This window comes from Acanthopagrus latus, chromosome 10 (assembly GCF_904848185.1).
Source record: "Acanthopagrus latus isolate v.2019 chromosome 10, fAcaLat1.1, whole genome shotgun sequence".
In the NCBI taxonomy this organism is placed as follows: Eukaryota; Metazoa; Chordata; class Actinopteri; order Spariformes; family Sparidae; genus Acanthopagrus; species Acanthopagrus latus.
Window position 1 is genome coordinate 15,819,005 of NC_051048.1, and position 12,113 is coordinate 15,831,117.

General features: G+C 41.3%; 1 protein-coding gene across 1 annotated transcript; it reads right to left on the reverse strand.

Moving 5' to 3' along the window:
• Positions 1-2,182: 2,182 nt before the first annotated feature.
• Positions 2,183-4,429, reverse strand: LOC119027501. The gene is made up of 6 exons (XM_037112764.1): positions 4,260-4,429; positions 3,824-4,162; positions 3,604-3,645; positions 3,351-3,461; positions 3,217-3,251; positions 2,183-2,496 (listed from the first exon to the last, which is right to left on the reverse strand). Exons 1-6 carry the CDS (start codon positions 4,303-4,305, stop codon positions 2,392-2,394), a joined length of 678 nt encoding a protein of 225 aa, XP_036968659.1. The 5' UTR covers positions 4,306-4,429; the 3' UTR covers positions 2,183-2,391.
• Between the last annotated feature and the right edge of the window lie 7,684 nt (positions 4,430-12,113).

Consider the following 12,113-nt stretch of genomic DNA (forward strand, 5'->3'; position numbering starts at 1 on the left):
TGTCTCAACCACATTCCCATTCCATGAGGCCCCTGCATTTCTATAAAATTCATTGCGGTTCTCCATGCATCCACCAAACCCTATACCATCCCACTCCTCCCAGTATCCTGACTCCACTGTGTGTCTCATGTAACTTTGTGCTCCCCTTTCCAGCCTCCTGAATATGTACCTGCCTTCACCCTTTCCCTTTCCCATTCTGTCAACCCTCCCCAAAATTCCTTGTCACTTCTGTCTGGACTTGCTACCTTTGCCTCTATGCTTACATATACATTTTTAAAAGTAAAACCACTGACTTGACCTGCTGACCCTGCACAAATGTGTCTGACCAAAACCTGATGGTCTAAGATGGACAGAGAGTACACCAAGGGGGTTTTTAACTGTTCTATTTAATTTACCATGGCGTGCATGGCTTACCTTCATGATAATTAGAAACAACAACGTGATGCACACTCTTATCATCTGGTGTCTCAATGGTTCTGGTGCCTCATCCACTCACTTTGAAAAGGTAGGAGGAAGCTGAAACCCTGCAGTGGTGTCAGTTGTGGTCACAGCCTGGCTTAACCAGCTTCAATCACCCCTTCAAGTAAGCATGCAAAGATCCAAGATGGGTTGTGTGTTTCACCAGTAGGCCCTCTTCCTTGTCTTTTGCTGGGATCAGGAGGAGGATCAGACCCTCTTCCTTGTCTTTCGTTGAATGAATTTTACTTTTAATCAATTCTGTTTTTAAGTCATAGCACATATTTTCATGTTATGCTATCATAGTTAGAATATTCAGTTTGTATATTGATGTCCCGTATAACCTCTACACAGCTCCAGAGACTAGTTTTTTTCTCAGTCAGAATTCGCTGCTTCATTTCAGATTCTTTTATTAGAAAGCTTTGATCTAACAAGCGTCAAGTTTTTCACCTCCATTGTGCTCAGACCACACTGTGCTATCTCTTCCTGTCAAACAAGTGATGCGTGCTTCACTCACTCCTCCACTGTTGGAGACCTCAATCTATTTCTCACTATAACGCAACCTGGGCAGTCATCATCGTCCTTACTGGCTCCTCCATCAAAACATACCAGTGATAGGAAGACATTTACAAATGGATGAACACATGAACTTTATTGACCAGAATGTTTGGGAATCATATTTTGAAACGTTGTTGCACTGCAGTGTGACTTCTTCACCAGGCTGAACCTCCATAGTTGGAGACTGAGAGACTGAGGCAGAGATCCAGCTTGAAACAAGCAGCAGACGACTACATATTATCTCATTATAATGTAACATTAAGGTGGACAACAGGAAATATTAGAGAGTAAGAAATAAGTAAATTAGTTTCAAGGACAGCACGTCAAACATATAAGAAACATAGTCATAAAGTGGAGAATAAGTCAATGGCTGTACTTACTGACGCTGAAGAGAATGAAAGCTGAGATCAACGTGTATGATCATTGTGTGTTTGACTGAAGCTCTTCAGTGAGTGTGGCCCAGGAGGGCTGCTCTCAATGTAAAGAGGTGGCGTGTTTTTAGTTGCTGATCATGTTCCTCAAATTGACTGCATACACGCTTTCAGGAAAATGAGTGCCGATTCAAATGTTCAGGCTCAAGGTGCACAAACTTTGATACACAGAGGTACACACTCAAAAGAGGAACAAAGGTTCCCACAGCTTGAGCACATAACTTGATTTTATCTGATAGCCGAGAGGTGCCATAAAATAGCATGAAGGGAATGTCTGACCGCATACCAACGAGGAAGTCAAGATGAGCTGTTAATCCCTGCCAGTGTTTTGCGCTCTAACCGGATGATATTATTTCTTACCAATAGGAATGAATGAAGTAGTTCTGTCAGGATGAAATATTGAGAGCAGCTTGGGGTAGCTCGGTCTGGGGGTGTATTTCAAGCCAAACTGACACTAGTGACTGAGAATATTGTTGGACTGTTAAACCTATACTACAGGCAGCAGTTTGTCTCTATGATCCTCTCGCTCTTCCGTGACTACATTTTTGTCCTCCTTACTTTCATGACAAAAGTGTCACTGTTTTGTAGAATGTGTAATTAATCTTGATCTAATAGGCCGCAAGATGTTCACCTCACTTGTGCTCAGACCACACTGTGCTGTCTCTTCCTGTCAAACAAGTGATGTGTGCTTCACTCACTGCTCCACTGTTGCAGACCTTCATCTGTCTCACACTATCAGACAATTGAGGCAGTCATCATTGTCGTTACTGGTTCCTCCATCAAAACATACCAGTTGTAGGAAGACACTTACAAATGGATGAACACATGATCTTTATTGCGTGAGAAAACAGCTTGGCTGGAATGGTAACTGCTGTCACCAACATGGCATACAAAAGCTCAAAGCATTTTCATATAATAGAGCATCAGCTCCAGTTGCCTCCTGAGTCTATCTGGTTGAAGCATAGATAACATTTGGCTCCTGCTGTCTTCTTTTTGCTTTCGGTCGAATTGTCACTGCTGCGTAGTTCACGTCATCATCATGGCCCACATTCTGTGAAAACAGTATTAACAGTCTTAATATGGTGACTCAAATATAACCCCTTCTATATGAACTTTAGCTACAAATGCTACACTGTTCTTTGTAAAACTCCCTTAAATTCATACTTTAAGGAGAACCTTTGTTATGCTGGAAGCTGGTCGTTAATGTTACAAACACCATTTCTAAACTAACGTCAGCTACTGTTGCTCTCTGTTAATGGATCAGAGAGGGGAACTGAGACGAGGCACTTGAGAACGTGCAGGAAGACACGTCCTCTGGACTGGCAGAAAATCAACCAAAGTCCTTCACACATAAATCCAACAGCTTAAACAAATCATCCACAGGCTTGTATAGGCAACCAAGAGAGATGGGCAAGGCCTCATGTTCACATCATGCTACAATCTGCTAACATATGGCAAATAAAAAGTGAATACTACATGTAAATTTCTTCAAATTGTTACTCAGAGCTCCTTCAAAGGATTGTGACAAATAAATTCACCGTTCGGGACATTTTATATACCAAAAATAAACTTGTTAGTGCTCTCTAGCAGACCTCAAATGTAATTTGGACTAATCAGCCAATATTCTTGGAAAATATATATATAGTACATATATAAATATAAAGTGATTTGTAAGGGAGAAATGAATGTGAGCCCAAACAATACAGTTCTGTATGTTTTTCATTTTGGCAATACAATATATAAAACTATATAATACTAAAATTGGATTTACCTTTCGTTGCTCTGGATTCTGGTTTTCCTCAAGAGCTATGTGACAAAAACAAGACATCTGGTCAGTTTTCCAGCATATTGACAAAATGTAAAAGAATTTCCACTGGCAACAAGACATAGTAACTGAAAAAGTACCTGTCTGAAGTTTCCTGACTTTAACAACCAGACCGATGATGACCAGTACGAGGACAACAGTCAGAGCACCCAGGATCACACTTGTCAGCATTGCTATTCCGTCAGACTCTCCTACACGAGAGATCCTTAAATTAGAATCTAATTTTACCCTGAATGGTTTGAGACCAAGTCGAAATAAAAATTTAGCTTTAATTGTTTCAACTTCAAACATGTCATAATCTGAAAAATGAAAGAAATCTTTATGGAATCTCACTTTTATCTCCACTGTCCTCGTCACCAGGTGGCTCATTGCTGCCTTTTAAAGAAAAAGAGTGAGGATAAAAGTAGCCTTTTTGTTTTGACAGATTTACATCTTGATTAAATGTAGCCATTGTTTTAATAGCCACTTTGTTTTTTGTGTTGTAATAAGACATTTATGGAAACACACAATACATGTAAATGAACAACGAATGAAAAGACTAGAATGACCTTACCTTTGACATTTAAACGTGTGACACTGAAAGTGATAATTCCACTAGTGTAAAATCCACAGAAATACAGTCCTGCATCAGATTTAACCACAAAATGCATTTTGAGAGAGACAGTGTTGTTGCTGCTTCTCATTTCAAATTTCCCATTTTGAAATCCTTCGCAGTATTTAGCTTCTTTGGAGTGGATCATGACAGAGACACAGCTGACCTCGGTTCTGTCGACCAGTCTGAACCAGAAGATCACCGCACCATTGTTGTAGGTGTTGTTGCACCACAGTGTGACTCCTTCACCAGACTGAGCCTCCACAGTCTGAGACTGAGAGACTGAGGCAGAGATCCAGCCTGAAACAAACAGCAGAAAACAAAAAAAGGAGCGTGAACATTTTAAAACTGGATAAATGTTTACACAAGTGAATGGTAATTCATTCTCAGTACTCACTAACGCTGCAGAGACTCAAAGCGGCTATCAAAGTGAAGTTCATCATGGTGCGTGTTGCTGTTACTCTGCAATATCCGCAACTGAACTGTGCTCCAGTCAGGGTGCTTGTAATGCAAAGAGGTGGGGTGTGTCATAAGTTCCTTATCCTGTTCATCAAACTGACCACAAACCTGCTGTCAGGAAGAAAAGTGTTGATGTAGAATGTTACGTTATTCTTCTGATGGTGTTATTTTTGTTATACAATGTGAGATTATATAAGAATGTCAAATCTAATCTAGTCATCCAAAATGAAAAAAAAAAAAACATACAATTTTTGTTTGACCAAAGCAACAAAATTATGCTGATCATCAGATGGTTTGTAGGTTTTCCTTATTTTTCCTTCCATTTCAGACAGAGGAAAACCTTTTCTTGTCTTATAAGGTGGTAAATGCTGGAGATGGTATCGGAGGTGTTTTTGCTAGGCTGATTTAAGATAGTGATTTTAATTACAGATTAACTAGACTTTTAAAAAGTAGAGGTTATAGAGAGGATAATAGTAGTAGTTGATGTTGATTGTTTCCACTAACATGGTATGGCATGCTGTACTGTAAAGGTTCTTGTTTCCAACACTTTCATGCCATATTGAGAGCAGGTGAGTGGTTTGCTTCCCTTGCAGCTTTAAAATTTGACATTTCCTTCAACCACGGAGGCGCTTTTCTTCTGAATTTGCTCGACAGAAAAATTCCAGGGTGAGGCCGACACATCTAATAAGAAAAGCCATCAACCTTGCAGACTCTGCTGGTGGAGGACCTATCTGCATCCTGATTTGATCCCAACTCCGTTATTGTTGTGATTTTTTTCTGCTGTTGCCATTCTCCATCTGTACCCCAGGTCCTCTCAGGTTTTACTACCAACTTTCAGTAGACATTTCAGACTCCTCTGCATCTTCCAATTTCTGCTCCCAGTCTGTGGCCTCTGTATCATCAGCCACAGGCCTATCTCCCATTTAGCTAGCCTCAGTATCATCTCCTCTCGCCTTCCTCTCATTTGGCTCGCCACTGGTCCACTACCCTCCGGCCTGCACCTCAGTTACTTAGCCTGCTGCCTGTCTCCCTCTTTGCAGGCTCCTTCTGGATCTCCTGTTGTTTGGTTTTCACTACCCTCCAGAATGGTCCCATCTAAGTGGCTACCCGCCACATCAGTCCTGTTCATGTCACAGCAGACTACCCTCCAGATAATTTCCACCCATCTGCCCTGCCTACTGGTTGTAGTCCACCTCAGAGTTCCCTGCAGCCTCCTCCTGCTTTCCAGTTGCACAGCTGCCCACCTGTGGTCTCCTGCTTCTACATCTTTCAGAACCAAGGCCCACCGTACTTGACATTCTGGCATTCCTAGTGACTTGAAGCGATGTCCGGACCCAACCCCTTGATGAAGTGGCACTGTTACAACGGCTGCCTCAGTCCTGTTGTGCTGATTCTCCCACTCTCGACCACAATCCCATTCCAAGAGTCCTCTGCATTCCCTGATGCTCCCAGACTTTCGCGCCCCTCCCAGTATCCCGACTCTCACATGCACCAATATCCCCAAATCTGAGTCTCGTGTTACTTTGTGCTCTGCTTTCCATCTTGAATATGAACCTGCCTGCACCCTTTTCCCCTTTCCCATTCCTGTTAATCCCAGAGATTCCTTGTCACTTCTGTCTGGACTTGCTGTCTTTGCCTGTAAGCTTATATATCAACTTTTACATGTAAAACCACTGCCTTGACCTGCTGACACTGTCTGCCAGGTTGTCTGCCTTTGTGTCCTTCCATTTGCTGCTTCGTACAGACTCCTTGACTCATACATGAATGTGTCCACACAGAGCCTGATGGTCTAAGATGGGCAGAGAGTACAGCAGAAGAGGAGTGGCTGTTCTATTTCATTTAATATGTACTACATGGCTCACTTCTATGACAATGAAAACATCATATTGATACACACTCTTATCCTCTGATGTCTCAATCAGTCTGAAAGCAGAAACCCTAGAATGGTGTCAGGAACATGAGTGCTGATTCAAACATTTAGGCTCAAGGTCACACACTTCTATACACAGACGTACACACTTAAAAGAGGAACAAAGATTCAAACAGCTTGGGCACATAACTTGATTGTGTCTGATAGCTGAGAGGCGTCTTAAAATACCATGAGGAGAATGTTTGACTGAAGACCAGTGATGACGTCAAGCTGAGCTGTTAATTCCTGGCACTATTTTGAACTCAAACCGGATGATATTAGTTCCTACCAGTGAGAATGTGTGCGTTAGTTCTGACAGGATAAATATTGAGAGCAGCTTGGGGTAGCTCGGTCTGTGTGTTTATTTCAAGCCAAACCGACAGTAGTGACTGAGAATATTGTCAGAATATCAAGTTGTACTACAGGCAGCAGTTTGTCTCTATGATCCTCTCGCTCTTCTGTGACTACATGTTTGTCCTCGTTACTGTGATGATAAAGGTTACACTGCTTTGTAGAATGTGTAGACTACAATATAGTACAGTATTGAGTATATTTAAGATATCATTTAGAGAATATTGTAAATCCAAGAGGAAACTGACAGTTCTTTAATCTAATAGGCCGCAAGATTTTCACCTCACTTGTGCTCAGACCACACTCTGCTGTCTCTTCCTGTCAAACAAGTGATGTGTGCTTCACTCACTGCTCCACTGTTGCAGACCTTCATCTATCTCTCACTATAAGACAGTTGGGCAGTCATCATTGTCCTTACTGGCTCCTCCATTCAAAACATACCAGTGGCAGGAAGACACTTACAAATGAATGAACACATAATCTTTATTGCGTAAGAAGAGAGTTTGGCTAGAATGATAACTGCTGTCACCAACATGGCATACAAAAGCTGAAAGCATTTTCATATATAGAGCGTCAGCTCCAGTTGGCCTCTTGAGTCTATCTGGTTGAAGCATAGATAACATTTAGCTCCTGCTCTCTTCTTTTTGCTTTCGGTCGAATTGTCACTGCTTCGTAGTTCACGTCATCATCATGGCCCACATTCTGTGAAAACAGTATTAACAGACTAAATATGATGAATCAAATATAACACCTTATAAATCACCATAAGTAACAAATGGTACAATATTCTTAGTAATACTCCCTTAAATTCATAATTTAATCAGAACCTTTGCTGTGCCATTGCTAAACTAATGTCAGCTACTGTTGGTCTTTGTTAATGGATCAGAGAGGGGAACTGAGACGAGACATGTGAAAACGTCATAAAGACTTATCCTTTGGACTTGCAGAAAATTGACCAAAGTCATTCACACATGAATCCAGAGTCCAGCAGCATTAAACTGTTTAAAAACAAATCATCCACAGGCTTGTATAGGCAACCAAGAGAGAGGTGGAAGGTATAATCTTCACATCGTGCCACAGTCTGCATCACATATGGCCAATAATAAGTGACTAATACATATGAATTGCTTCAAATTTTTTCTCAGCGTTCCTTTAAAGGATTGTGACAATACGTTTACTTAGTGGGATATTTTACTCGCCAAAAATAAACTTCTTTGTGCTCTCTAGTGGGACTTCAAATATAATTTGGTAATATCTGGACTAATCATCTGATATATAGACCTCATAGATGAAAATATACACTACCTACATACAAATACACAAGCCAATGTGGTCTGATGAATACAGTTCTGACTGTTTTTCGGTTCGGCTCTATCAAACAATATACAGTCAACAAAAAGTATCAAATGTGGAATCACCTCTCTTTGTTCTGGATTCTGGTCTTCCTTAACAGCTATGTGACACAAAGAAAACATTTGGTCAGTTTTCCAGCATCTGACAAAAGTAACATGATTTCCACTTGAAACAAGACGGAGACAGTAACTGAAAAAGTACCTGTCTGAAGTTTCCTGACTTTCACAACCAGACCAACAATGACCAGTACGAGGACAACAGTCAAAGCACCCAGGATCACACTTGTCCAGCATTGCTATTTCCGTCAGAGTCGACTACAAGAAAGTTAATATAGGCTCAGCATTACTAACTGAATGTAGCTCAACTATTTGACCTGGAAATAATTGAAAACTTACTCTTACTCTTACTTTCACCCTCCCTGCCATCATCATGTGGCTCATCGCTGCCTTTAATAAAATAAAGACAACCTTTGTTTTGATTTTGTTTTGACAGATGTCCACCAAAATGAAAAAGAAACAAAGAAAAAAAAAAGACTTTCTTGCATACAGGATGTTGTTTTCAGACAATAAAAAAAATTGTACAATATAAGCAGAAAAGAGCGAACTGAACAGAGAGAACGAAAGAGAAAAAGACAGTAATCTTACCATTAACCTTTAAACGTATGGGAGTCAAAACTGGAATGCCATTTCTGAAAATCCACAGTAATACAGTCCAGAGTCAGATGAATCCACGTTTTTGATGTTGAGAAAGACAGTGGACATGTTGGATTTCACTTCAAATTTCCTTTTTTCATATCCATCACCGGCTGTAACGTTGCTTCCATCATTCAACTTAACAACAATGCAGCTGATCTTGGTTCTGTTGACCAGTCTGGACCAGAATGTTTGAGTATCATAATCTGAAATGTTGTTGCACTGCAGTGTGACTTCTTCACCAGGCTGAGCCTCCACAGTCTGATACTGAGAGACTGAGGCAGAGATAAAGCCTGAAACAAAAGCAGATAACAAAAAAAAGGAACATGAACATTTTCCTTTGGATAAATTGTTTAAATAAGGTGAACAGTTATTAATTCCCAATACTCACTAATGCTGCAGAGACTCAAAGCTGCTATCAAAGTGAAGTTCTTCATGGCGTGTGTTGCTGTTACTCTGCAATGTCCGCAACTGAGCTGTGCTCCAGTCAGGGTGCTTTTAATGCAAAGAGGTGGGGTGTGTCTTAAGTTCCTTAACCTGTTCATCAAACTGACCACAAACCTGCTGCCAGGAACAAAAGAGTTGACGCAGAATGTTCCGTTATTCTTCCGATGGTGTTATTTTTACAATACAATGTATGATTATATAAGAATTTCAAATCTAATCCCATCATCCAATATCAGAAATGCAAACAATTTTTGTGTAACCAAAGCAATAAAAATGATCTCGACCATCAGATGGTTCTCAGGTTGTCCTTATATTTCCTTCCTTTTTATACAGTTGTGTAGAAGCAATTTACCCCCTTGTCTTCATGACTGTATCATCACCAGTGAACCAAATGGAGTGTTCTGCACAGGGAAAACATTTTTTGTCTTTTAAGGTGGTACATGCTGGAGATAGTATTGGAGGTGTTTTTGCCAGGCTGACTAAAGATAGTGATTTTAGTTTCAGATTTACTAGATATTTTGAAAATAGCGGTTATACAGTGTTTAATAGTAGTAGTTGATCCTCATTATTTCTACTAAGACAGTATGGCATGCTTTACTGCAAAGATCCTTGTTTCCAACACTTTTATACATGCCATATTGAGAGCAGTTGAGTGGTTTGCTTCCCTTGCAGCTTAAAAATTTGACAGTTTCCTTCAACCATAGACAGACTTTTCTCCTGAATATGCTGGAAAGTGCCACATTTTTCCAGGGCGAGGCCGACACATCTTAAAAACAAAGCCATTAACCTTCAGACTCTGCTGGTGGAGGATGTATCTGCATCCTGATTTGATTCCAACGTCCTTATTTTTGTGATTCTTTGCTGCCGTTACCATTCTCCATCTGTACCCCTGGTCCCCTCAGGTTTTCCGACCAACCGCCAGTAGACATTTCAGACTCCTCTACATCCTCCAATTTCTGCTCCCAGTGTGGAGCCTCTGTATCGTCAGCCACAGGCCTGTCTCCCATTGAGTTAGCCTCTGGTCCACTACCCTCTGGCCTGCACTTCAGTTACCTACCTCACCTTCCTGTCTCCCTTGTGCAGGCTCTTGCTGGATCTTCTGTTTATTGGTTTTCTTGGCTACCCTCCAGATCAGTCCTGTTCATGAAACAGGCATCCAGACCACCCTCAAGAGAATTTCCACCCATCTGCCCTCCCTACTGGTTGTAGTCCACCTCAGAGTTCCTGACCACTTCCTCAAGCAGCCTCCATCTGTTTTCCAGTTGCACAGCTGCTCACCTGAGGTCTCCTGCTTCTACACCTTTCAGAACCAAGGCCCACCGTACTATATGTTGCTTTAATCAGGTTTAAGCCAGCAAATGCTTCCTAGAGAGCATGACTTTGTATGTTTATCTAAGCAATGATGTTTTCACCAGGATGGACTGGCCAAGTGACGCTAGTGTTGGCCCTCACAGCTTGAATACACTCTCTGACCTAAAGTGGCACCAACAGGGTGACACCTTTTTGGGGCTGTGCTTTCATTCAGGCTCTCTCAGTTATGTTTTCAAGGCTGCTCAGTTTGATAAGTCCTTGTTGTATCAACTTCTTCAAGACTCAGCTCCTTTTGTTTATCTGTACTTCTGAAGATGTACCATGAAGAAGGAAGGACGCCTGAACATGTCGTCCACACACTAATGAGATGCTGTTTTTGGCATTAGGGCCTAAACAATGTTAGTTGTGTTAGAGACTGACTCCAGTTAAGCCTTTGAAACATACAAAGCAAAGTATTTAAAACCTTTTTTCAAAGACTTCTACTGAAGCACATAACCAGTGTCAGTGTGAAAGTTGTGCAGCTTTTGCCGCCTGTGGTTTCAATACTGAGAAGTGAAGGCCAGTCTAACTGTTTTTGACCTCAGTGGAAAATAACGGGGGGAGGGGGCACAAGTCTTGTTGCACACCCACATGTGCACGCAAACACAGCCAGAGCTGCTTATTGAAACATTTTCAACATTTCAATTTGAATAAATTTACATCACCCCACCCACCTCCCAGCAGCCTCCCCTATATGGATATTCAACAATCATCAGTGTCTTTACAGTTCCCTCCTCCATCAAACGTCAAGTGGGTGTTTCTTTAATTCAGATAACCGTAATGTTGCTTTACCGCACATTAGCTGTAAATAAGTGGGCAGTGGCGAGGGTGTGTGTTTTCATCTAGGTCCTTCCCTGAACTCAGCACTCACTGATTCTAGTTCCTCCCCCAGCTCCATTCAGCAGACAACATGGAGGATAGCTGCTACAGTCAAGCTGATAAACAGTATCAACGGATAAATCCATACTTTATTCCTCAAAGTTAAAAAGTAATCTCTGAGCTCTACTCCTGTCGGTAAACAGCTCTGGATCAGAGCAGAATCTGGTGTCTAAAGGTTGATGTTGCTTTGAAAGTAAGGTACCCAAATAAGTGTGTCTGAAGCAGAGATTGACATAGAGGTCATAGGTAGTGCTGTCACTCGTTGTCTTTGAGAACAGCAGGTTGTGTGATGTTTGTGGCTGAAGTCTTCCTGTGGTGGGGACTTTATTTTTCATTCAGACAGACAATGATCGTCACCACAGAGAATCGGCTTATTCCATCGCTCCTATGTCCATTCAGTAGAAATAAACAGACTGACATTCTTTATTCAACACAATATAGGTTACTTTAAATGTTTACTTTTATACATTGCTGCAAAGCTTTGACCTGTGAGGCCTCCTGACTTACTGACACCACACTGTGCTGTCTCTCTCTTCTCCTCCCTCCATTTGACTCTCCCTATGAGTAGGTGTGACAGTCATCAATGTCCTTTGTGTGATATAGACTTTGGCCAATAAAGAAGAAGAGGCAACCATTATCAAAGCATGCAGATTGATATGTCTCCACTTGTGCATGGTCAAGGCAGCTTGCTCGAGCATGCGCCTGGACGGGTGAAGATAGAATCTTGCATGGATGGTGGTTTAAGAGCTGATGATTTTTGTGCATGCTCAGATGTTAAACTCTTTCTCCTGTTTTATCCCTCTCTCTGTGA

What these genes read in the sequence shown, in the direction of transcription:
- LOC119027501 (XM_037112764.1), bottom strand. Translation starts at nt 4,305, where the DNA reads ATGATGAACTTCACTTTGATAGCCGCTTTGAGTCTCTGCAGCGTTA. An exon ending in TTTGAGTCTCTGCAGCGTTA is followed by an intron (nt 4,163 to 4,259) that starts GTGAGTACTGAG and finishes TGTTTGTTTCAG; the next exon opens with GCTGGATCTCTGCCTCAGTC. An exon ending in AGAATCCAGAGCAACGAAAG is followed by an intron (nt 2,497 to 3,216) that starts GTAAATCCAATT and finishes CTGTTTTCACAG; the next exon opens with AATGTGGGCCATGATGATGA.